At 43.9% G+C, this 27,374-nt stretch overlaps 1 protein-coding gene across 2 annotated transcripts in view; it reads right to left on the bottom strand.

Annotated features, from left to right (window-relative positions):
• The window catches only part of LOC147442515 (S-adenosyl-L-methionine-dependent methyltransferases superfamily protein), a 29,667-nt gene extending 7,075 nt beyond the window's left edge, over window positions 1-22,592 (bottom strand). Inside the window, exons 1-4 of one of the 2 annotated variants that reach the window (XM_086528673.1) lie at window positions 22,324-22,592; window positions 19,759-19,903; window positions 19,593-19,683; window positions 19,101-19,522 (exon numbers count right to left, since the gene is read on the bottom strand). In XM_086528673.1, the coding sequence (XP_086384799.1) occupies window positions 19,101-19,522; window positions 19,593-19,683; window positions 19,759-19,903; window positions 22,324-22,523 (858 nt within the window). In that variant the 5' untranslated portion in view covers window positions 22,524-22,592. The remainder of the gene's footprint in view (window positions 1-19,100; window positions 19,523-19,592; window positions 19,684-19,758; window positions 19,904-22,323) is intronic. The other variant, XM_086528672.1, reaches the window with a different exon arrangement.
• Between the last annotated feature and the right edge of the window lie 4,782 nt (window positions 22,593-27,374).

Raw genomic sequence — 27,374 nt, forward strand, 5'->3', positions numbered from 1 at the left:
CGCATCAAGAAGATAAGAAAGATACACAAAAAATCCATGGAAACATCCACATCCATAGTCCAAGATGTCCCACAAGAGTATGAATGCCCGATTGTTAGTGCCACTGGTCACGCCCCTTGCAATATTTATTTATTGTTGATCTTCGCAGATAGGAGCACTCATCCAAAAACCAAGTGACAATGATAACTCTCCTTTTATGGGCACTTTGCTTGTGCTTTTACAAGTGCTCAAAAAGCACCAAAAGTGATTGTTCCCAAAGATTGCGTCCTCCAAAAGCTCAAAAGTTAACTACTCTGAAAATTGGCGCCCAAAAGCTCATGCGCCACTGCCACGTTAGCAGCCTGTACAGCTACGTCACGTTCCATGTCGCAAATCGTGCCACCTTTCACAAGCTACTGCCAATGACAGGTACTTCGTTCTGGTGCGGCTCACGCTTGGCTCTAAACACTCTCTTCCATCTGGTGCCAGCATGCCACGTCACCAAGTTGTGACACAGACGGTGGTGTGGGTGCGAAGGGCTGAATGTAAGAAGCGTTGATAAAAGGGTTGAAGCTAAGGGTGGCACGAGCCCTACGGCAACAACAGAGCGGCAGCGAAGAACAAGAGGGTGAGAAGGATTGCATGGCAACGGCAAGCTGAGGGATGTTGCGACGACAAGCTACAAGGTGACGACGGACCTTCACAAGAGCCTCGGTTAACGAAATGACTTCTAATGTTGATAGAATTTTGGAAAAGAATTGAACCCCCAAAATTCTTCACTCTTTGAGTTATTTGGAACTTTTGTCTTGAACTTTTGCTTCTTACAAAACCTTTTTGCTTTGACTACTTGAATTCCAAGTCATTGCATCATTTAAAGACTTTTTAAAGGAAAGTGGCTTAATCAGGTTGACAAAACAAGAGAGTGATCTTCAAAATCTTTCATGTGATGTAAGACTTTTGGTTGAAAATCTTCCAATAACTGCGAAACATTCGGCAAAGAGGAGATCTTCTTAAGGCATTCTTCAAATTAAGATTACAATCACCTTCCAATAATGAATCCCATAATTCATCAGAAACGATCACTTCATGACTTGCAATTGGCATAATAATTGTCTTTTGACTCAGAATCTGCAACTATATCTTTATCTTTATTTGATAACAGAGTATTACTTGGAAAAAATTCTGGCTTTAAATCATCTTTGCCTTCATCAATTGATTCAAGAGACGTTAATGAATTCAAAAATTCATCGATAACAATTTATGCATCTGCATCACAAATCATATCCATTTCATAATCCATTGTACCATGTTGTTTGACTCGTACATGTGACGCTTGAATCACTCGTTCCACATGATAAAGCCCAATGTCACGTGCGCACAACAATTGTGCTACGTGAACATGCTTCTGCTACAGTCTAGCGTCAATCTTAGCTTAGGACCTAGCCTAGCACCCTTGTGAGCCTCTAGTAGAACGTGCATGTCCAAGCTGGTCATAGTTACATACCCTCACTTTCACAGTTAAGTCACTTAAGCATTTAGTAACTTTTACATGACATTTATTAAAAGTAGGTAGGGCAAATGGCTACAAGACATAAAATAAACCCTTTGGCACCTGTCACAAACTGCTGACGTGTCAAAGCCTTGAAGAATGGAGCCAACTTACAGATGTCAGCCGAGGGGCCTAAACCCTAAGAAGAACAAGTAATAGAAGAAGAAGTCCTACCAACTTATGGGGACCCCGTCCAATGGGGCCCCTAGTGACATAAAGGATTAAAATAAAGCACGACCTGCACACTTGCCCAACCAACTGATGACGTGGCAGAATTGTACGGATCTCCGCAATTTGCGCTGACATTGCTAACGTAGCAATTGTACGGAATTCCGTGATTTACGCTGGCAGCTTTTTGGCATTGTTTTTGGACCAGAAGCTTTTCAGTTTGAAGGCTTTTCATGTAAACTGCTTTTCATAGGCCAAGGGCCTTTAAATATGTGCTAAGGGCTCATTCTCGAGCATGCTTCCTAGAGAAGGTGCAGAGTCTGGAGTACCGGCTTGTACTGAGTTGATGCAATATAAAGAAATACCGAAAGGGGCGCCAAGGTTTGGGGCCAATACTCTCTGGGGTGGAATTCCGCCACTCCATGTCGTGTGTCGTCTCTCTCTCTCTCAGTTTCAGTTGTTATTCAAGTGCTAAAAGTCTGTTCAGTCTGTTCTTTTCTATTGGCACGTGGTGCTCGTCTTGTGACAGCACCAGTAGAAGGCAGAGGAGCAGTAGAAGAGCCTCTCAGTAGTACCCAGCAGCCATCAGTGTTTTCAGCCAGCCTTGGCGTTTTCCCTCAGCCTCTCCATCCAACGTTTTCAGCCCCAAGCACCTCGAATTTTGCGATCAACCCTAGAGGATCAGTAGTGTTTTCAGATCAGCCAACAGGACCAACGTTTTCAGCTTTTCAGCCATCGCCGTCCTCGACGATAGCAGACCAGCCCACAACCTCCTCGTCATCACAGTACCAAGCATCTCCAACAATATCCCTTAGTACCTCAACAACACCGCAGCACAAGTACTCCTCGTCGTCGTCGTCGTTGTCGACGTAGTACCTGAGCATCAAGTACCCCTTGCATTTTGGCTCGGCTCCTACCTAGCTCAACGTAGGGGTCATCAAGACCTTTGTGTCCTTAGCACCGAAGTACCTTCAATACCCAAAGTACCCTGTAGTACCAAGCACCAAGCACCAAGTACCCGCAGTGCCCTTCAATATCTCAGTAGTACCAAGCGCATTGAATCTCTCTCTCTAAAAGCTACTAATTTTCTCTCTACAGGCCAAAGAGGCTAAGAAGAAAGAGGGTGGTTCCACTGTTGAAACGAACGAGGAGAAAGGATCTCCCGGCCACGCGGACCACCTACAGACACGCGTCGTACAAGCCACCCGACCATAGCCACCATCTGACAGCTCCCCCGTGCTGGGGCCAGCGTCAGAGGACGTAGGCGTGCACCTGTAAGACCGAGCGTCCCATACCACCCGGCCTCACCTCCTCGAGGTGACCTCGTGCACTCCTAGTCTCGCGGGCTAACCACTGGCACTCTGCCAGTGGGGGTCGATAACTGCAAATGAGGCCTTGGCCTCCCTTTTATAATAATGGCCGGCCACACTGGCCGTGTTCACACTACGTCCGCCCGGACACTGGACGCCCCTCCCGACGGCATCTGGGCTAGATCCCCTCTCCTATGAGCGGGACATAACATACTTCCCCCCTTAAGAACCATTGATGTCCTCATCAATGAAGTGGGGATACTGAGCCTTCAAAGCTCTAACAGGTTCCCAAGTAGCAAACCTTTCAGATTGACCCTTCCATTTAATTAAGTACTCGTCATAAGCTTTTTGACGTGAATGACGGGTACGATGATCCAAAACTGCTTCTGGTTCTCGAGGAATATACTCAGTTTGCATATCTTGCCATACATTTTCCTCCATAGGCACAACAACGTCGGCTTCGCCCAATTGCACTTTAAGGCGGCTGACATGAAACACTGGATGTACACTAACATCCGAAGGAAGAGCCAGTTTGTAGGCAACTTGGCCAATTTTCTTTGTGATCAAGAACGGACCACAATATCTAGCTGAAAGCTTATAATGCTTTCCTGTTCGCATAGGCTTGGAATCCTTGGGCATCTGGGATTTCCAATGGATGTAGCAGGCCAGCTTTCCTAAGGCGCTCTACCTTCTTGACCTGACACTGAGCGCATCTCTTCACATAGCTCTCTATGTAAGAGCGCATTCTTGGCCAATAGAAATATCATTTGACCAAAGCCAAAGTTCTCTGGATGCCTGGGTGCCCAGCGCTAGGAACATCGTGGCATTCGCACAAAATCCTTTGTCGAATCTCATCGATTTCCAGCACGCAGACTTTACCATTTCTGAACAATAGTCCACCTCTTATGGAATATTGTCGCTGTCTCGTCTCTCCAGCACGACTCACTTGGGTCTCCTGATCACCCAAGCCTGTATGCGAGTCATGCCCCGCTTCGACCTCGTTCCATATCTTGCCAAAATGGCCATCGGAACGACATAGCCCTCGGAGAGAGAGATAGAAGTCCATCAAGATTCCAGTCATAGACAAGGCATTGACCTCAGGAATCCTGTTGAGCGCATTTGCAACTCGATTGCTAGATCCTTTTCTATAACGGATCTCAAAGTCAAACTCTTGCATAAGCTCAACCCATCTAGCCTTCCGGCCTTTGAGACCACCCTGATCACAGATATAGCGCAAGGAATGATGATCTGTCCATGCAACAAACGTAGAGCCATACAAGTAGTGCCGCCATTTCCTTAGGGCGTGGACTACAGCATAAAGCTCCTTTTCATACGTTGGATAACGCATCTCAGTGTCAGAAAGTTTCTTACTTTCAAACGCGACAGGACGTCCATCCTGGTATAATGCCGTACCAATAGCATAATCACTAGCATCCGTTTCAACCACAAACGGTTTGCTAGGATCCACAATGTGTAATATTGGCGTAGTAGTCACCAAGTGCTTTAGTGTCCGAAAGCTCTCGTCGAGACGCTCATTCCAGACGACAGGGGATTACCTTTACGATGAGGACCCGAATTCTTCGGCCCTTTCACCCCTCCTTTTAAAAGTTGCGTAAGCGGAGCAGCAACTTAAGAGTAATCCTTGATAAACTTGCAAAAGAATCGAGTAAAGCCTAAAAAGGACTTTACTTGGCGTACATTCTTCAGAATGGGCCAATTTCGCACTTTATCCAATTTTTCAGGGTCAACGTGAATGCCATCGCGAGTAATGATGTGACCCAAGTACAGAAGCTCTTTTTTAAAGAATTCACACTTAGAAGCCTTAGCGTAAAGCTTCTCAGTTCTCACTACTTCGAGAACAGTGCGTATATGTACTAGGTGCTCATGCAAACTTCGGCTGTAGATCAAGATATCATCGAGAAATACAACAACAAAGTTGCCTAAAAATGGTCTCAGCAGATCATTTATCATCTGCTGGAACGTAGTTGGAGCATTAGTCAAACCAAAAGGCAAGACCAAAAACTCGTAGTGACCATAACGTATATGGAAGCCTGTCTTAGTAATATCTTCCAGTTTGATCCGTATCTGATGATAGCCTGGTCGCAGCTCTATCTTCGTAAAATACAACGCTCCATGGAGCCGATCTATCAGATCGTCCATGCACAGGAGCGGATACTTGTTCTTGACAGTGAGCTTATTCAACCCCTTGTAATCCACGCAGAAGCGCATAGTGTTATCCTTCTTTCGAGAAAGTAACACTGGCCCTCCCCACGGGGACTTACTTGGTCGAACAAAACCCCTGTCGAGATAATCTTTCAGCTGCCGCTGAATCTCGTCCTCTTCGGTTTCACTAAACTGATAGGGTTGCTTTGAGAAGGGCTGACTACCAGCCACCAACTCAATGCCATGATCTACTCCTCTTGAAAACGGCAAGCGAGGAGGTAGATCATCAGGAAAAACATCCTTGAAATCAGTCATGATTTCTCGGATAAGGTTGGATTCGTCGGAATCCCCAAGTTCAACAGAAGAACATGAAACATTTTTACGAAACTCAGTGACAGAAGTACCAAACACTAATGAATCAAACCAAGCAGATGGTACACATTGATAAAAGTCAACATCAGAAGACTTTATTCCTTTATACATTTCCAAAGCAGTAACAACTGGTATTGCAAAACCATTATTTACAGACTTCTGATTACAAAGCGACACAGATACATGAGGCATGTTCTGCTTAACAAAAACAAGAGAGTGATATACATAGTCTATATACAATGATCTTGTTTATCATAAAACCATGGAATTCCTAAAATAACATCTGCTCTGTCCAGGCGCATGATGTGGAAATCCAGGTTCTCTTTGTAATCAGCCAGCTTGAGCACAAGTCTGGAATCATCCGATTCCATACATCCGTATCCACGCCACGAGCCATCTTCACACGATACTCATGGTCACTGTCTCGCGTCCGTAGGCTCAGTTTCTGCACCAATTTTGCATCCACAAAATTGTGTGAGCTTCCATTATCAAAGGAGTACGTTCACGTCGTGACCGTTGATCTTCCCAGATTGAAAGAAGATCGTGCTTACCAAACACTTTGGTGCTAAAAGTGCAACTAGTGCATGAACTGTGCGCTAAATGATGGATTTCAACTTGAACAACATCAGAGTTACCTGAGATCTCGTGAATCTGAACCGAAGGACGGCCTTGCGGTTTCTGCGCATTCTTCTTCTTGGGGCAATCCTTGATTTGGTGACCCGTCTGGCCACATCCGAAGCAAGCCCCCTTCTTCACTGCATCAGCAACTGAAGCATTTCTGGCTTTCTTCTTCTCCTGAGAAGATCTCGACGGTGATTTGGACTTATGCTGGAATCAGGGTCGCTTCCTCGAAGCACCTTCACCGGATTGATGGTATGCAATTCTTTTCTTCTCATAATTCGCTCCATTTATCAAATGGAACGTCCTGGCCTTTGCCACTCCATCCTCGACGTCAGTCGGGGCTTTATCCTTTATTAAGGCCCAACGGTAATCCTCATGCAATCCCAGCAGATACATGTGCACAGCGTGCGTAGAATCCACCTTGTAGAAGGTGAGCGCCTCTTTGAAAGCTGTCGTATACTTATCAAAAGACAGAGTTTTCATTGAGAGACTCTGCAGTTTGGCATAAGCTTTCAAAGGGTCCATTTTGGCGAAATCCCTCTTGAATTGCACACAAAAATCAGCCCACGTCGTAGGCTTCTCTGTCATATCACGCCACCAGGTAAGCGCCTTACTGCGCAGATAGAGAGGAGTCGTCTGAATCCTCCATTCATCATGCTCCCCATGGAGATCAAAGTATGTGGTCCACTGGTGCAGCCAGTTATTCACAGCCATTTCCGTACACTCCTCTTCATTTGAGAAATTTGTAGTTTTGTACGGAATTGTGGCAGTTGGACCACCCTGCGAACGCCCAAAAGCAGCAATCTGCATCCGCAATTGCTAGAGATGGATTCCCCCCTCGGAAATACGCGCAGTCATCGACTGAGCCATATTTTCGAGAGTAGAAAGCCGGGAATTGAGCCCCTGTACGACCCCTTTGAGAGAGGCCAAGCGAAGGTTCGTCTGAACATTCGCGTTTTCCAGAGCGGTAACACGCTGGTCAAAACTCTGGAAAGTGCTTGTAATCCATGGGTAGAGAGCATGGATGTTACCTGGCACATCGTCACGCTGCACATCTGAGCTGGAGGAATCCATGGCGAAGTGCGTGAAAAAAACTGGAATTTGCACGCGAAACCGGGTCTTTTCTGCACTTTTCGGTCGCAAAAAAGTGAAATTCGAGGAGTTGCACGCGTGAGCGTGAGCGTCTGAAGGTGAGCAGGTGATGGCGAGAGCGCGAGCAGGTGAGTGAGAGAAAGCGCGAGAGAGAAGCAGAAGACTTGAGAAATGAGTTCTCTGTAAACTCTGCAAATGTCTGTAAGCGAGTTTTTAATGAAGTATAGGTTTCAGACCTATTTTTCAAAAACCCCAAAATGTCAGACCATACTTTAAAAAAACTAAAATGTCCTTGGCCACATAACATAATAGGCACCCCCCCTTTTTAAACAAATCAATGCAACTCTGCAACGTAAAAGAAAGGAAGGTGCGCGCTGATAGTGCCGCGTGGAGGTCACGAAGGAGAGAAGAGGCGTGTGGTTGCCCATGGCCAGCACGCACAAGGGGCTTCCAGCAACATGCGAAGGGGCCTCCAGCTAGGAGCTAGCGCTAAAAAAAAAAATCCACGCTGGAGAGCAATAGAGGTAGCGCTGCAAAAATCGTCAGCAACCTGCACAGAAACCCACACTACAGGAGAGAGGTATCTCTCTCTCTCTCTCTCTCTCTCTCTCTCTCTCTCTCTCTCTCTCTCTCTCTCTCTCTCTCTCTCTCTCTCTCTCTGCGTTTCACACAAAGAATGAGGTTACAGAGAGATTGAAAGAGTCACCAGATGCTGAATTTTAATATAAAACCAGCAAATTAAGGGTAAATACACTGATTTTCATCGAAAACCAGTAAATTCAATAAAAAATCTTCTGACTTTCAACACTTCCCCCTTTTAAATCGCTGAATTTTATCAAAAACCAGCGAGCAGTCTGTTAAATTTCACCTACAAACATGCTCAAAAGAAGAAAAATGATTAATTAAATAACTATTTCATCAAAAATTGCATGAAACAAGGACTATCCGATTCGAACCTATCCGTAGGTGTGCACACAGTCCCTCGTGCAGCCAAGCCGGCTCTGATACCATGAAACGAACGAGGAGAAAGGATCTCCCGGCCACGGACCGCCTACAGACACGCGTCGGACAAGCCACCCGACCATAGCCACCATTCGGCAGCTCCCCCGTGCTGGGGCCAGCGTCAGAGGACGTAGGCGTGCACCTGTAAGATTGAGCGTCCCATACCACCCGGCCTCACCTCCTCGAGGTGACCTCGCGCACTCCTAGCCTCGCGGACTAACCACTGGCACTCTGCCAGTGGGGGTCAGTAACTGCAAATGAGGCCTTGGCCTCCCTTTTATAATAATGGCCTGCCACACTGGCCGTGTTCACACTACGTCCGCCCGAACACTGGACGCCCCTCCCGACGGCATCTGGGCTAGATCCCCTCTCCTGTGAGCGGGACATAACAACTGCAAATGCTGGTTCCACTACAAATGCAACCATTGTTGAGTCTTCTGTGAAGGGAGACTGTAATGCTGATGTTGATGCAGAATGGGCTTTTAGCGCAGAGTGCACTTACAATCCTGTTGTCCATGATGCATGCTTGTCAGTTGCTGCAGATTCACATGTGTGGTAATTCGACATTGGTGCTACAAAGCACATTACCTCACATCGTGAATTGTTCGCTTCTCTCGAGTCTGTCCCTCATGGGAATTCAGTCACTTGTGCCAACAATGCCTCTTATCCGGTTCAGGGAGTTGGAAAGATTGTGCTTACTGCTGCAAATGGCAGTTCTTTACACTTGTTGATGCACTTTCTGTACCTGGGATCAAGAAGAATCTCTTGTCTGTATCCGCACTTGCTAGACTTAGACTTTTGTGGATGACAGATATACAGTTCATGATCTCAGTTGTGGTGATGAAATTGTTGCATTTGGCCTTTTGTGCCGTGGGCTGTATAAGCTCACTTTGTATAGCAAGTGTGGACAAAATTTTACAAATGTTGTTGCAGATTCAAGGGCTATTTCAGATGCAAAACTTTACATGCACGTTTTGGTCATCTGAATTTTTGCCAGTTTGCTGCGTTTGCAGAAATCTCATATGGTTGCTTCTTTGCCGCCTCTTGAAGCACCTGTCAAACATGTTTGTGAAGGCTTTTTTGGGTAAGATGCAGCGTTCTAAGTTTCCAAAGGATGGTTCAGTTCGGGCCACATGCAGGTTGCAACTTGTGCATAGTGATGTTTGTGGGCCCATGCAAACTTCGTCCTTGGGCAATTACCTTTAGTTCGTGACTTTTATTGATGATTACTCCAGGCATGCATGGGTATTTCCGCTTAAAGCGAAGTCCGAAGTTTTTATGTGCTTCAAACAATTTCTGGCTATGGCTGAAAATGTCTCGAAATGTACTATGGGCACCCTCTGTTCCGATCGAGGGGGAAGTATATGTCTCATGAATTCAATGCATTTCTGGCTAGTCGTGGGATAAAACACCAATGTACAATGCCTTATACACCTCAGCAAAATGGTGTTGCTGAGAGGGAAAACAGGTCACTTACGGAAATGGCACGATGTATGGTCAAAAGTCAAGCTTTGCCATTCTTTTTGGCTTGAGGCCATCATGTGTGCCACTTATGTACTAAACAGGTGTCCTACGAAAGCTTTGCAGTCTATTACTCCATACGAAGCATGGCATGATAGAAAGCCTTCTATTGAGCACATGCGTGTTTTTGGCTGTTTGGCATATGCTTTGGTGCCACAAACACAACGCAGAAAATTGGATGATAAGGCTGTCAAATGTATTTTTGTTGGTTATAGTGCTGAAAGCAAAGGTTACAGGCTGTATCATCCGCAAACAAAACGTATTCTGGTTTCACGGGATGTAGTGTTTGTGGAAGATTCTGTTCAGCCCTTGTTGTCATGTACTAGAGACAGTAATGTAGCTCACAAGACATTTATGACACTTTGTTGCCTCTTTTCAATAGTGGAAATACGAATGTAAGTTCCAATGAGGCAAATGTAAAGCCTATGGGGATTTCTAAAAATGTTACAGATCAGCCTCTTACTGATGCAGATGTACATGATGTACTTGATGAGGAAAGGGCTGAAAATGAGCAGGCTAGAGGTATGCCAAAATGGCTGGTGCACACTTTGCGTGACAGTAAAGTGGATGCACCTTTGTCTAGTCGTACTCGTTCAGGCTCTCGCCATGCATCTTATGCATCAGATTGTTATGCTTTGGCTGTGTCTAGCTTACATGATGCTGAGGAGCCTCTCTCTTTTGATGAAGCACAGAATTCAGAAAATTGGATGGCTGACATGCAATCAGAATATGATGCACTTATAGAAAATGACACATGGACTTTATGTGATTTGCCTCCTAGCAAAAAGGCCATTGATACGAAGTGGGTTTACAAGTTGAAACGCAAGCCAGATGGTGAGATCGATCACCATAAGGCTCGACTTGTTGCAAAGGTTTATGCACAACAAAAAGGCATAGATTATGAAGAGACTTTTGCTCCCACTTGTCGTATGACTATTGTGCGTTTTCTATGTGCATTGGCAGCTCATTTTGGTTGGGATGTACATCAATCAGACATTGTTACTACTTTCTTGAATGGTGACATATTTGAGGAAGTTTATGTAACGCAGCCTCGCGGTTTTGTCATAAAAGGACAAGAGGACAAAGTGTGCAGATGTAAGAAGGCTTTGTATGGGTTGAAGCAATCTCCTCGTGCTTGGTATGAGAAAGCTGACACTCATTTGGTCAAACAAGGCTTTCGTAACAGTCCAACAGAAAGCGCATTGTATGTAAAGCGTGAGGATGATGTATTTCTCCTTGTGGTTCTTTATGTCGATGATTTGCTGATCACTGGACCAAATGAGAGACATATTGCTGAATTTAAGGCTGATTTGAATGCTACTTTCAAGATGAAAGATTTGGGGCTGTTGCATCATTACTTGGGTATACAGTTTAAGCAGTGTGATGGTGGTATTGCCTTGTGTCAGAAAAGTTACATAGAGACATTGCTATGTAAGTTTGGATTTGAGGATTGCAAACCTATTGCCACTCCCATGGAAACAGGTTTGAAGTTGAGTCTACATGATGCTGGCGATCCTGCTGATGTCACTCTTTACCGAACTGTTGTTGGCTGCCTCATTTATGTATGCAACACGAGGCCGGATATTCAATTTGCAGTCTCACAGGTCAGCAGATTTATGCATAGCCCAGGGTCTAAGCATTGGCACGCTGTCAAGAGGATTTTCCGCTACCTTAGTGGCACTTTACATCTTGGCTTGTTTTATCCCAAGGGGGGATCATTGCCGCGAGACTTACATGCTTTTTCGGACTCAAATTGAGCTGGTTGTTTTGACACGAGAGTGTCCACAAGTGGGTTTTGTTTCATGCTTGGCAGTTCATGTATATCATGGTTGAGCAGAAAGCAACCTACTGTGGCCACTTCGAGTTGTGAGGCCGAGTACAGGGCAGTCTTCACAACTACGGTTGAGTGTGTATGGCTCAAATGCCTTATGGCTGATTTGGGTGTTGGACAGGACACTGCCAACACTATCTACACTAACAGTCAGAGCGCATTAGCAGTTGCGAGGAACCCAGTTTTTCATGCTCGCACAAAGCACATTGAGGTGCATTACCACTATGTCAGGAAGAGGCTCTCAGCAGGAGAGATCAGCTTGGCTTATGTGCCAACACAGGACAACCTTGCAGATCTTTTCACAAAGACATTGTCTCGTGAGAAGCTCGAAGCTTTCCGCAAAGCTTTGGGCTTGCTCCCCTCTGTGGACTGACCATGTCCTCAGGGCATAGCACTTCCCTTTACTCAAGTGCCAGCTCTCGTTCACCGCATCACTCCAGGGGGGATTTGTTACCATATGGCATATACATGCGGTAGTGATGTGTGTGAACACACTAGGACCGCCGGGGCATTTTTTCTCTCTTTAGGAGGTTTTTTCCCCCGTGCATTGTATATACGCCCATCACTCTAAGGCTATCTATCTTTCCATTGTATACTAAGTAACACACTCTCTATTGTGTGCCTTGAGCTTCCTTCGTCTTCTCCAAGCTGTGTGTCTCTCTGCAACCCTAATTCCAACACAATGCGTGCTGACTAATCATGCGAACGCATAATACTTCCTGTGGGGTTCCTTAGATCTTGACTCGAGAGCCAAGATCGGTTCTTCGTGATTGATCAAATCTGCAATGAGGTTAGCTTCACTAGAAAAAGCATCAACTAAATCATCATCCCTGTGAACAATCACATCTTTATCCTGCAAATCATCATCATTGTGAATAATCACATCTTTATCATGCAAAACATATGTGTCGTGCTTTGGAGAAGACAAGACTGAAAGAGTCTCCTCCTGATTCTTTTCAAGCTTCGCCTGCACATTAGAAATGAGAGATGAAGAATGAACAACTTCCTCCCCATGAATGACAATGCGAGAGTCGCTTTTGGCATTGAAAGTGAAAGTATTGGCTGCCCAATCAATGAGAGGGTTATGCTCACGAAACCATCGAATGCCTAAAAGCATATCACATCCTGAAAGAAGAGATACTACAAATTTTCTGCAAAAGGACGCTTGTTGAATAATGAACAACACATCAAGGCACTCTCATGTAATGAGAGAGTCCATACCGAGCGCGAAGCCCGACACCTCGAAAGGAGATGTCTAGCTAACCTCCAAGCAGGCTCTTTCGACAAGAGAGTCACTAATCACATCATGCATAATGCTTGGATCAAACAAGATGACAAAACGTTGACCCTTCACATGACTATAACACTTAATGAGAGACTCATCAATGGGAGGATCATGAGAAACTTGGGACACACGAGTGTTCTCATTTATGGCATTAACAGAGGATGTGGGTTCTTTAGATTTGCTAGATTCAATCTTAGGACATGTTTTCTTTATATGTCCCTTGATGTGACAATGATAACATCGACCTTCCTTACAATAAATGACTTGTTCTTCTGACGTGATGTACCCTCCTAAAATTCCTTATGCTGCTTTTTCATCTGGAGTGAGCTTAGGTTTAGCAATTGTGTTAGCTTTACCCTTAAATTCATTGTGTGAGTTCTTTTCCAAGAAACTAGAGAAAGATTGGTTAGAAGAGTTACCATTCTTACCGTTCTGCGGAATCTGAGAAGTCTGAGAGGTACTTTGAGAAGTCTTGTTCTCCTTAGGCATTCCCTTATTGTGATTCATCTCCTGTGCGAGAGCAATCGCTACCGCCTTGTTGAGATCTACGGGGTCGTGATATAGTCGTCTAACCTGAAAATAAAAGCCTCCTTGCACTCATCATCCGATTCGCGTAATTGGGTGCCGAGCTACAAAACACGATTAGAGAAAAACGTAACAGGCAAACCATTTTGCTCGAGACTGCGCCAATCGTCCTTCAACCGTGCGAGGTATTGGGGTGGCCATAACCGCGCCTTGAGCTTGTCTTGGTAGTCGGCCCAATTGAAAGAAAGGGGCACGTCTTCCTCGGCTTCCTCTAGGTGCGCGGTCAACTGTGCCTCTTGCCAGGTGTGGTACCAATTAATGGCATCACCGGCAACGTACATAGCTGTCGTCAAAACCTTGTTATTCCCTGTCTTCTTAGTTGTCACGAAATAAGCATTAAATTGATGCAACCAAGAATGAATCACACTAGCATCCATCTTACCGTCATACTTACGGAACGTGATCTTCTCTGTGACGGGGTTGTTGGAGTTCGAGTCTCTGCTACTTGATGAACTACCAACATCTTTGACCGGCTCGAGTTTCGAGGTAAGTACATGTAGAACTGCCTCACGCTCTAACTCCAAGGCCGCTCGTCTTTCTTCAGTCGCCAAGCGCACTTGCTCACGCTCACGCTCAAAGGCTAACCTTCGTTCATCGCGCTCACGCTCCAAGGTAGCGCGTTGCGCCTCTTGTTGTGGCATCATGTCAATCATTGACTTGACCAAAGCCTCCGTCAAATTTGGTGCAAACCGCGGCGTAGATGGGAAAGGGGGAGGGTCGGAAAAACCTCCTCGTGGGGAATATTCTTCTTCACCACCTCCATGCTCATCACCTTCACATAAAGTATCCATTCCGCTTTGGGTGATGACCATACACTGAGATCTTGGGTTCTTAAGTTCACGAAGAACTTGGGTTCTTGTGGTTCTTGAGTCCTTGAGTTCTTGAGGTCTTGAGGTTCTTCTTTAGCTTGCAATTTGTGTTAAAGAAGGCTTTTCTCTTACCCGAGCTCTACTCTTCCCTGCGGACGCACCCCTTAGCGGCCTTGCGCTCACACCAAGGTTGCTTTTTCCCACCTCACGTCGATTGGCCGGCCGCTAAATGCACGGTCCGCTCTCAGTCTCTCAATGAGTGAAAAGAGGCACAAGGGGAAGCCGGACAAGCCCTTCTTTCTTGGGTTACCTGTCACTCTTCAAAAACACGATTAGGAATCGACACGCCCAAGTGGACTTGGGTTACGTGCGACCGCAACAAGCAAAAAAATTATTGTGGTTCTTTCCTTGAGTGATATAGAGCACTGCCAAAGCTCTGATACCAATGTAAGGTGCAGCGGAAGTGAATGTTGAACTTTGCTCAAGATGAGTGCTCCGAACTGTGCTCAAGGGTTCCTTTTACTTACAGAAGGGAGAGCCTTCCGTTCCTTTAGTGAGAGAGTGCAAATGATCACAAACAAAGTGGAAAGACACTGTAAATGAAGGTACTGAGACTGAGAGATAGAGAGAGAAGAATACGACGCTAGAATGTTGTCAAATCCTCCTCCAAGGGCCCCACTCTCTACGGCGAGAGATCTCTATGCTATTGATTGCACAATCCTCGTACAATGGTCTAAATGCAATGGACTTGCCGACGATGTCGACGACAATGAGGACAGCGACGAGACGGGCTGAAATCTGAAAACGCTAAGGGCTGAAATCTGCAAATCTGGTATCTGCTAAATCCTGACTCTATATCGGTGACGACGGCGGTGACGACGACGATGCGTTGAAACGCAGATGCTGAAATCTGCAAATAGTGGGCTGAATCTGCCAACGCTAGCTGATCTGACTGTGCGGCGAGGATTTGCTGCAGGAAGGTGAGATCTACAAGGTTTGGGGGCTGCGGTGCGGACTCTGACTGCTGAAAACTGAAAACGCTGATGCATTAGATGGTTCTATCGCCGGGAATCTGCAAACGCTAGTGGTAATCTGCATGTGCAAAAACGCTAGGCTGATCTATTGTTTGCTTCAAAAACGCTAGGGAATCTGCTGCAATCTGCAAAACGCTGGGGCTGATCTGCAGTTGATGAAAACACTAGGCTTCTTGATGGCTGAAAACGCTAGGGATTCTGCCGGTCTTGCTGAGAAGGTGCCTGTGAGTTGGACTCATGCTGCCTTTTTTGCGAGAAAGTGCTAGTGCTAGCTTTCTTATATATTAACTTAGCCAAATTGCCCTACCCAGTTTCCCAACAAAGTCACTTAATAATAATAAGTGAAAAATGGCTAAAATAGGGAAAATGGGTTCTATGCACTCTAAAATGCTCCTGATGGGTGCTTATTGTAATATGATGATCATGTTGTGTGCAGCCAGAGGAAATGCAACTACTCTAAGAGTCTGGACATGCACGGTCTACGAACAGACTCAAAAAGGTGCTAGAACACTTCCTACGCTAACTGAACCCTTGTCATGAAGTAGCTTGTCCACCTGCACATAGGGTTAAATGTGCACGTGACATTCAAGCATATGGCGTCACGAAAACATCGACTTGTCACTTCCGAAGTACCACCACCATTGCCCACTAGACCTCCACCTACTCCTCATCCTCCGCCATCTTACTCATCAGATGGGCAGCATCATCACTATTATTATTATTCGGCACCCTCGGCGTGTCACGTGACACATCCCAACCCTATGTGTCCGTGGACAAGCTACACCACAACAGGGTTCAGTCAGTCCGATCAAGTTAGATTAGCAGTGATCCGGCACTTTTGTGAGTCTATTCGTAGAGCGTGCATGCCCAATCACTTAGCATAGATGCATATCCTCCGGTTGCACACAGCATGATCATCGGAATTCCCATCAGAATCCATTAGCATCAGTTAGGGGAATTTTCCAATGCATTTAGCCTATTTTCCTATTTATTGGGATTTTCACTTATTATTTTTAAGTGACTTTCCAACAAAAGTAGGTAGGGCAATTTTGCTATGTTAATATATAAGCAAACCCAAGTTAGCACTTTCTGGCAGAAGAGGCAGCAGGAGCTTCCCGCTCAACAGGCAACTTCTCAGCAGTACCCCCCCTCATGACCCCCCATCGCCATACCTCCCATCACCCTCGGTGTTTTTCCCGCGACAGAACCACAGCAGCATTAGCGTTTTTGCCTTTCCTCATCCATCGCCAGATCAGCCATTGCCTAGCGATTTCCCACTCCATTTTCAGCCAGCGTTTTCTCATGCAAAAACGCAAGTAGACCTTAGTTCTTCCCAGCATTTTTCAGCCCATCACTACCGCTAGCAGATCCTCAGTTTCAGCATTTAAGAAAACGCAGATTTCAGCCATAGATAAACGCAGCTTCTCATCAGAGGGATAGTAGCAGATCAGTCCCCCATTCAGTTGCAGATGATCCCCCAAGTCTAGCCCAAGAAAACGCAGCCAAAACAGTCATTTTCAGCCACCGAAACAGTCCCCAAATTCAGCGATTAGAAGCCTACAAATTTTAGCCATCGAGTCGGGGTCGAGTCGTTGTCGTCATCACCGTCATCGTCATCGGCATAGTCCAACTTACACCTGTCCATTGCATACGCATTGTACACCTTTGTGCAATCAAAGAATAGACCACTCTCGCCGACGAGAGTGGGGCCTTCAGAGGAGGGTTTTACAACCTCTCGGTGTCGTATCTCTTCTCTCTCCTTCTCTCAGTCTCATTTACTTGCACGCACAACATCCACTCACTTTGTTCGTGACCACAGCACTCTTCAAGACGGAAAGCTCTCTCTTTCCCTAAAGAACTAAAAGGAACCTTGAGCAATAGAGATCACTAATCTTGAGAAAATACAACATTCATTCCGCTGCACCTAACACGACAGATTCTGGTCCCAAAGCTTTCAAGGATGGTGGTGCTACAATCAAGTTTTTCACCTTTTCACCCATCCAAGATTCTCACAATGCTCTCAAGTATTTACAAAAGTTCGACATTCTATTCAGCAACCGTAACTTCACCGAGGAATCCAAGTGCTGCAAGTTACAGTCCTCAAAGATAGCGCTCTCATATGGTGGGCTACCTTAACCAAGAAACCTCATAGTCCCAAAACCTGGCGTAACTTCAAACTTGCCTTCTATCCGAGCTTCCTTGATGAAACTTTTAGAGTGGACATACTTTCAGCTTCATCTAGCCTCAGGATATACCCCTTGGACACATACAACCAACAATTTTAGGACGCTTATCTACCTATTTCCCACCTTCAGAAACATTGCTCTTGCAGATCATATTGGAAAGTACCAAGAGGGCTTGCCTTTTCCATTGCAGGATTACTGCAAAGGAAAAGTGGTTTCAAATATGCGTCACCTTATGTCACATGCCAGAGTGAGATACCACATCATAAAAAAGGAATCGATCTCTCAAACCACACCTCTAACACATCCACAACGGAACACGGCTTCCCATAACACTCCAACTCAATTGCAACAAACTTCTGGACCTCACGAACACCAAATCGCATTTCCAATTAACCCCTCAACAGATGGTTGAGTGAGATCCAAAAAAGCGTGCATACTCTGCTATTGTATACTAAGAACCTGAACCACCAAAAGCTACCATTGGTGAGGAAAAGGAACATCTGCAATAGCTCAAAGGTCGGGCATCGCCTGCCAACTGATAGGATCTGAGAGCAAAAGCAATGGATACACAGAAGCCAAGGTAGCAGTTGATGACGAAGATGAGGAAGAAGAGGCACTTGACATCACCAAGAAACTGCAAGAAGAAGCCACAAAATGAGCAACCAAACACTGCACTAGAGCTGACAATGTGCTAGCATCCAGGATAGAAATCAGTCCACTTGCTGAAGGTGGCTTCCGACGACCTGAGCTGGAGAGAGAACTCCAAGAAGACAATAAAGGAGGCTTTAATGGGAACAACCTTGAGGAACCTGATGTAAGAACCTAGTAGAGCGAGCAAAGAGCAGAGCAGCAAGCGAGCAACAATAAACCCAACCAACCCAAGGCACAGAATACAAGAAATCAAGGAAGACGCGGAATACAAAGGAGGAAACAAAAAGAAGGAAACCAGTGAAAGAAAACAAAAAGCATGCTCTTAAACCGACTTCACCTACACCCACACACCCACCCATACACACACATACACTCACCCACCCAAAAGGCAATTTTAAGAGCACGAGGAAAATTACCGCATGCAAAACAAAACTCTATGCATCCACCAAACATACTTACATGCACACATAAAGCAGAGTAAGAAAAGCAAGCTGAAAGAAATGAAAAACAAAACAAGCAAAACCTAGAAAGCAAATAAAGAAATGCAAACCCGCTCATCAACCGATACCAAGAATTCACCAGGCTGAGCAACTTCTACACCTCCACAAAGACCATCGAACGCAACTCAAAGTAGGGCCTTTGGCTTGTGAAAGAAGATTTGGGAAGCCCCTCCAAGTGGTGTCCACTACACTGCACAGATGAGGCCAGCGACACAACCTGATACTGTGGATGTTTGAGCACCAAACAAAATGACGAGAGCAACGACCAGTTGTGTTGAAGAAGAGGCACACCAAAGCGTGCCGCATGCATACACCCACACACACACACACCCTGATAACCGTATGCAAGCAGCAACTTAATCTTGTTCTTTTTGCATTTAAATGCCTCTTCTCTAATCAAGACTAAAAAGAACCAAATTTCTGCTAAATAGTATAAAAGCACCTTGTCATAACCATTCTCTGAGCAATTCCTCTCAATCATGCAACAGTTCTCAAAAATCTGCTCCTTTGTCAATCCAACCACACCCGAACTGCTTCCATAGAAAAGCAGCTCTGGCTTTCCACCTTCTCTTTGAAGTCTCGCATCACGCTTCTTTTCCTTGCGTGTTCTTCGAGAAGTCCACTCTTTTAACACTCCATCCACTACTTTGTTTGACGTGGATTCGACCTCTATGCTGACTAAGCCCTGCTGTGATGGAAGCAGGGTAAAGCTGGTTCCATCTGCAACAAAAAGTCGGCAATACTTCCCAAGCCCATATTTTAAGAGCATTGTGCGGCAAGCAGCCAATCGATGGCGTGCAATGTCTACGCCCGTTAATGTGCCAGAATTACCCAACTGATCCGCCACCATACAGAGTTTAGCTCCTACAATGCGACAGGCAAGCTCAAGTACCAAGTTTATACAAGTTGGTGTGCAGAAAAGTTAATGAAGTACCTGGGGCAGCACATAGGTCGAGAACATGGTCCCCTTCTAAAACACCCAAGGCACATACAGCAGCTCCAGAAGCTGCATCTATCCCATATATCTGAAAAAAACAGAAACAAGACTTCTCATAGTGGCTTAAAATGCTTAAGTTCCAAGAAGTGAGGGTCGAACTTACCTTGCCTGCTCGATACGCTTCAGAGCTAGCGATGTGAGCATCATGTGGCAAACTATAAAACCCTTGTAACCAAGAAAGGGGAGAAAGTTTACAGCCTAATTCGATTTCAAGGCTAGGAATCTTATCTTCAAATCCAGGTTTAACCCTTGCAAGACAGTTCAAGAATACACATAAGAAACACAAGCTCAATCCTAAAAAGACTGTCAAAGCATCTACCCAACCAACCACTAGTTTCATAAGAAAAAGATGAGATGCATGTGTCTATAAACATGTGCGTGCGCCCTGTATGTGCTGCTTGTTCAGCCAAGCGTCTCTCTCTCTCTCTCTCTCTCTCTCTCTCTCTCTCTCTCTCTCTCTCTCTCTCTCTCTCTCTCATCGACCGAGCGACTGAGCTGGGGAGATCCAGACGCCCACGACTGCGGAGGACTACACAGCATCGACGGAGGCTGCATCAGAGGATTCGGATCACTTTGGCTCGACATGCACGACGCCCGGTCAGACTACTGACCATGGAGGAGATTGATGAGATCCGCCAGCGACCGATGCTGGATCTCTTGTGATCTAGCTATCCCAGCTAGCTGCTTAGGTCCCACCTGGTAGTTTAGGATCCATAGTATTTTATTGTGACATTTGTCATTTCATTTTTGTCATCTTGTTACTCTGACTCTGTATCAGATCCACCACATTGTAACTTTCTGGTCTCATAGGTCACTTTGGCCTTTTGAAGACGTTAATATAACATTTCATCTCTCTCTCTCTCTCTCTCTCTCTCTCTCTCTCTCTCTCTCTCTCTCTCTCTCTCTCTCTCTCTCTCTCTCTCTCTCTCTCTCTATATATATATATATATATATATATATATATATATACATATATATATATATATATACATATATATATATATATATATATGTATATATATATATATATGTATATATATATATATGTATATATATATACATATATATATATATATACATATATATATATATATATATATATACATATATATATATATATGTATATATATATATATATATATACACATATATACATATATATATATACATATATACATATATATATATATATATATACACATATATACATATATATATATACATATATACATATATATATATATATACACATATATACATATATATATATATACATATATACATATATATATATATATATATATATATATATATATATATATATATATTAAATCGAAAAGCCTGAGGACAAAATCCCCAAGATGATATAGACACATACACCAATCACCACAGAGGTGCAATCCCAAAATCCCCAACATAAAATAAATACATACTCCAATCACCACAAAGATGTGCTCCGAAAAATCCACAAAATATACAATACAAGCACCAAGACTATTTCTTAGTTTTCAATCTCTTAAATCTCCCAACATATGCATTTTTATCAACTCCAAGAGGGTTGGAAATTGTCCTTCTACTATGTCATAAGAAAATACACACACATACCAATCACCACAGAGAGAAAAAAAGCTTAGATAGAAAGAATTAGTGCAACAAAAAAGGTAGTGAAAGGCATACGCACCACTAAGAATAGGAAGAATTTCCAAAATATCAACTACTTGGCAACTTGAACAAAAATTTCACGTGAAATCTGCATGTCCCCTAATACGATTAAAATATATACAAAGATGAATCCAGGAAGAGCCCAGATTCACCTACAAAGGACATCTGTCTGTTATCTCTGCTTTAGAGTTCCACTTGTCATCTACATAATGGCATCTATCTGTTGTCTCTGCTTTGGACGTTCCACTCGTCTTCTCCATCCAGCTTCCAACTCTCTGAAAAGTGTGCCAAGATCCCTTGGTAATAGCCTTGAGCCGTGAAGAGTTTCCTTGGGCACCAAAATTTGTATTGTAGAAAGAGATGAAACGAGGAGGGCTCTTCACAAAAAAGGGTGAAGAATAAGCCAAAGAGTAGGAGTGAAAACACCATCATACAGTGCTCCATCGTCACTGAACACAACACCCAAACTACTACCACTCTCTGAAATTTTGCGGCTGGAATAGTGGTAATAAACATGGAAATCTGCTATGATAGAAAGACCCTCAAGCTAGCAAGATCCATTCCATGTCTCCATTTGCACCAATAACAAAAAATTCTAGCCAAGTCTAGGTATTCCATGCAAGAGCTTGACTAGCCTGGTCTAATGTCTCGAACAGATTCTTGATGCAACCTCCAAAGCTATCAACTTTGTGCTCACCCGAGAAAAGTTGATCTATTTGATATATCAAGAAGGATATATGACTTCTGATGTCTCTCAGCTGTAAATGATCTGGAAAAGAAGTGGCTCAAAGTCGAGTAGAATTTGCGCAGATAGTTGACATAATACCCCTGCTCCCAAGGACACAGTGATTTATGATTTTCCCCGGATGGTTTGCACTAAGCCATAATCATGTATTTGGAGTGCGAAGAGGCCACAATGAACTCACGGCAACAATCCATGGTGTACCAAGAACAAGCAGGTACCCCTTCCAAACTTGAAGTACTAGGAGAGCTACAGAATGCGTACCTGATGTAGCGGGGAAGAGTTTGAGCGATAGAGTAGATAGAGGGCGAAATTCCACTGCACTCTAGGTAATCGAGGAAAGGTTTAGGCAGTGGCAGGGAGCTGCGTTGAGGATGCGCTGTGGAGTTCTTCTGCACCTCCTGGCAGTAATGCGGGTGATACGCAGGGAGTAGCCTGCAAGATTCCACTGCAATTTCCCCCATACCGCTACGCTTGCCTTCCGCCCACAGCGACAAATATATGTAAGATTATTTCTTTCATGAATTCAAGTTCATAAATATTAGGCTGAAGTTCATATACAGCCTAAAGCTCTTCTTTTCAAATGAAATTAGGCAGTACGCTCATCCACATAGAGCAATTAATCGACGTGCGATTACTGCCATTATCGTGCGGCCAATTGCTACCATGCTCGTAGCTTTTCAATCTCAATATGAGCTGCTCTCAATTTATTGGCACGTCGTGTCCTTGGAACGCACTGATTGCAGATTGTAGGATATGCCCCACAAGGGTCGGTAGGGCTAGGAAGCTTTGGGTTGTTTTCAGCACGTGAGAAGAGAGAGATATCTCTCAAGATGCAATCACCTACGCTTTCGTGCTTGATACTGCCTTGGTCGACTGGTTGACAAGTATGCCAAATGTGGTGTACTTCAAAAATCACAAAACCTGCTTTAGGAACTTCTTGTCCGGAATGTCATCTCTTGGAGTGCATTGATTGCGGGATTTTCCCAACAGGGACAAGGCCAAGAGCTCTAGGCTGTTTTCAGCAGATGTAAGGAGATGGAATAGGCTCCGGATGCAATCACCTCCATACACTTGTATCTTAAAGGCGTGTGGCATTACACAAGCTGTTGTTGATTGGTTGACATGTATGTTAAATATTTCAAATGGCTCAAAAAAGTGCCTGATGAGCTTCCTGTCCGGAATGTCGTTCCTTGCAACGCATTGATTGCGGGATTTGCTCAACAAGGACAGGGCCAGGAAGCTTTGGGCTATTTTTAGTAGATGCAAAGAGATTGCATCTCTCCATTTGCAATCACCTGCGTACACTTGCATCTTAAAGGCATTTTCAGTAGATGCAAAGAGATTGCATCTCTCCATATGCAATCACCTACTTACACTTGCATCTTAAAGGCATGTGGCATTACACAAGATGTTGTTGCTTGGTTGACATGTATGTTAAATATTTCAGATGGCTCAAAAAAGTGCTTGACGAGCTTCCTATCTAGAATGTCGTTCCTTGCAATGCATTGATTGCGTGATATGCCCAATAAGGACAGGGCCAACAACCTCTGGGTTGTTTTCAGCGGGGTATCCCAACAAGGATAGGGCGAGCTACCTCTGAGCTGTTTTTAGCGGATGCAAAGAGATGGCATCTCTCCAGATGCAAACACCTATGCTTGCATTATGAAGACATGTGGCACTATGCAAGACGCTGATATGGACCAAAATATTCATGATGATATTGTAAGTCAGGGGTAGTTTTGAAAAAACATCATGCTTGGCACTGCCTTGATCGACATGTATGCCAAATGTGGTGTACTTCTAAAAGCAGAAAACTTGCTTTAGGCACTTTCTGTCTGAAATGTCGTCTCTTGGAGTGCATTGAGCTTCATGTATGGAATGTCGTTCCTTGCAACGCATTGATTGCGGGATAAGCCCAACAAGGACAGGGCCAACAAGCTTTGGGCTATTTTCATAGCAAATGCAGATGCAAACACCTATGCTTGCATTTTGAAGGCACGTGTCTCTATGCAAGACGTTGATATGGACCCAAATATTCATGATGATACTGTTAGTCAGGGGTCGTTTAGAAAAAACATCGTGCTTGGCACTGTCTTGGTTGACATATATTCCAAATGTGGTGTATCTCAAAAAGCACAAAACTTGATCAGGTGCTTTCTGTTTTGAATGTTGTTCCTTGGAGTGCATTGAGCTTTTTGTCATGAATGTCGTTTCTTGCAACGTATTGATTGCAAGATATGCCCAACAAGGATAGGGCCTGCAAGCTCTGGGTTGTTTTCAACGGATGCAAAGAGATGGCATCTCTCTAGATGCAAACACCTATGCTTGCATTTTGAAGGCATGTGGCACTATGCAAGACGTTAAGATGGACAAAAATATTCAGGATGATACTGCTAGTCAAGGATCATCTAGAAAAAACATCGTGCTTGACACTGCCTTGGTCGACATGTATGTCAAATGTGGAGTAATTCAAAAAGCACAAAACTTGCTTCACGCGCTTTCTGTCTGGAATGTTGTCTCTTGGAGTGCATTGGTTGTGGGATATGGCCAACAAGGAAGCCTATCTTTGCGACCAGCTCTCGTGGTTACTGGGTCAACTTGAGTCTAGTGTGCTGTAGATTTCGTGTTTTTGAGTTGCAAATTGGAGCAGTGTGCTTGTCTCTCTCTCTCAAGGGAGGAGGTTTCAAGAGATTTGGAAGAGACTTACCAATTGTGCCAAGTAGATCCGGGCTATTGTTTCACCCTTGCATCCATGCCATGGATGAGTTCAAATTGTGCCAATGTAACTTGGATGAATTCTATTGGGTGTAACTTTTCCTTCAATTGAAATCTATATTGATGAACTCCATTGCAATGTTTCTTTCAATTGAATTCTTTAGTTGGTTGTATCTTTATTTGAATAGTAAGATGAATTTGTATCTCTCTCTCTCTCTCTCTCTCTCTCTCTCTCTCTCTCTCACACACACACACACACACACACACACACACACACACACTTTGGTACTATGATTACTTTGGTTCTTTTTCCCTCCGTCTATATATCCCCCCCCTTTAGCACTCATTAAACTTGTCAAACAGCAATGGGATACTGCTCACAAAAAGCCACTAATGGGCCACGGGACTATGCCCTTGCATAACAAAGCATAAAGAATGTCTCTCCCGGAATAACGAGCGTGAGTAAAACGTCGGGTTCTCATTACACTTGGTAGGCGGCCTGCGCTTCTTGGCTATGGATCTCCCCTTGCAATGCTTTCTATGCACCGCTTGATGACACCACACAGCAGGGCGGCTGGCCTCTCTTATCGCTTCACGGTTCGAGCTATGGAGCTCACTACTCAAACTTCTCAGGTTTTCTTCTAGGCTTTTTTTACCTCATGCCTGTGTTTGAGTAAAAATCTTTAAGGAAAGGAAGAACTGCTTGATGGTTCAATAGTCATTTGCTTTGATTATTAGTTGTTTCTAGTAGCATAACTTTTGGTTGCTACTGCTTGCATTAGCTCTCATAGCATGCAGTAGCGTTGAACTGTATACATACAATCTTTTTCAACTAGTGGTTCTACTTGACTGGTTTTTTTCGACAGTATTCTACTTGACTGGTTTTTTTCGACAGCTATCCGCTGTGGCTCTTAGATCTTATAGCAAGACATTTGATTGCTAAAAGCTTACCTAATTGGATTTGTTAGAGAGGTTGGGGATTTTCTGTCGACTGGTTTTTTTGGAAAAATAAATGTGCATCATTTGGCATCTCTCGGGTTCTCTTGGCTTTGTTCAAGCCGCTGCGGGTCTTGACGACTGCCGCCTTAACTAAGTTTTTTTCTCAAAAAAAAGGGGGAGGGAGGAGTTTATTCTTTGAAGTAAGGCACATTCAAATCAACTTTTTTTGGCTCTGTTTTAGCCACTACAGGACTTTTGCAGGCTCAGCATTAGCCGGACACTACAGTTTTTTGTGTGAAGACTAATCACTTGGGATTCTGAAGGTAAGTATATAGCTCATACATTTGGCTTTGGCTATGGCTGGTGATTTATAAGTACACTTGATATAAATGGAACCTTGGGTATTAAAAACTCGTTTTTTCATCAAAAATGGTGATGATCTCTGTCGGACACTTGCATGGATACGTCTGGTTTTTTCTTTGATGAACTATGGCAACACTTGGACTTCTGTACAATACTTTCCCTCATGATTTTATATGAGGAGAAGGTGTTGGGGATTTCTTAGCCCATCTAGTACCCATGCGGTGGAAACTTGAAGGTATCTTAACTCAAACAGGGCCGAACAGTACAGTACTGTATGGGATGTTAAGGACTTAATAGAAATATTGGAAGCTTGAAGGTAAGTATATGGTGGTTACTCTCAGCTTTTGGCATAAATACTGGACTATGGCTCGTGACATGAGGTTCCACTCGGTAAAAATGGAGTGTTTTTTATACTCTATTTGATTGGTAAGTATATGGTTGCTACTGTGAGCTTAAGCATAGCTACCGAGCTATGGCTAAACAAGTAAACCTCACTATATATAATTTATTTATTTTTAATTCCTGGTGGACTTCACCAATCAGATTAAAAGGTAGATTGTACCACTCATTTGGAAGAAATATGTAAAGACTGCTAAACATACAAATTCTAATAAAAGACCTAGCTTGTCTAAAGTAATTAAATTATGTAAGATGGACATGGATAACAACTGATATGGTCCATTGATACCTGTAAAACACATCCAAGGCTAACTGAATTGTTGTCTTGTTTGGATGGATGCAGGTAAGGACTCTATCTTATCTTGGAGGGTTTTCTTTTCTTTGACAAGCAACCTTACTTTAATGATGTACTCACTGAGGAATGGGGAAGTTCATTTACTACTTGTCTTACTAAAAGAGGATCTCTTTCCTACAATCATTGTACCTAAATAATTCTGATACTGAGTTATTTTTGTACATATCAGTTCATTATTTCTTGGCTAGCTATCTTTTGAATGTAAAAATTCAATTATGTCTTATTAGTTAAGATTTAAACAGCTACACACACACACACACACACACATCATTGGCACCACATTGACATGTACACAGAATCATATTAATGTACATAGTTAGCATTTCAAAGAGTATCTGTAAGTACAAATTTTGGAACAGTCAATGGGCTATAATATAAATTCTACAGATACGAGATCAAAATATCCTCCAGGTAGAAGTTACGTTCATGCCTTTCAAATGAGGACGGAGAGAGAGTTGTGCCCGATGGATTAAGTAAACCCTTATGTGGTGTGTCGTCTATCAACAAAGTGTTTTCAACATCAAATGGGACATGGATTTGA

This window comes from Adiantum capillus-veneris, chromosome 14, assembly GCF_014529385.1.
Source record: "Adiantum capillus-veneris isolate H3 chromosome 14, ASM1452938v2, whole genome shotgun sequence".
NCBI lineage: Eukaryota > Viridiplantae > Streptophyta > Polypodiopsida > Polypodiales > Pteridaceae > Adiantum > Adiantum capillus-veneris.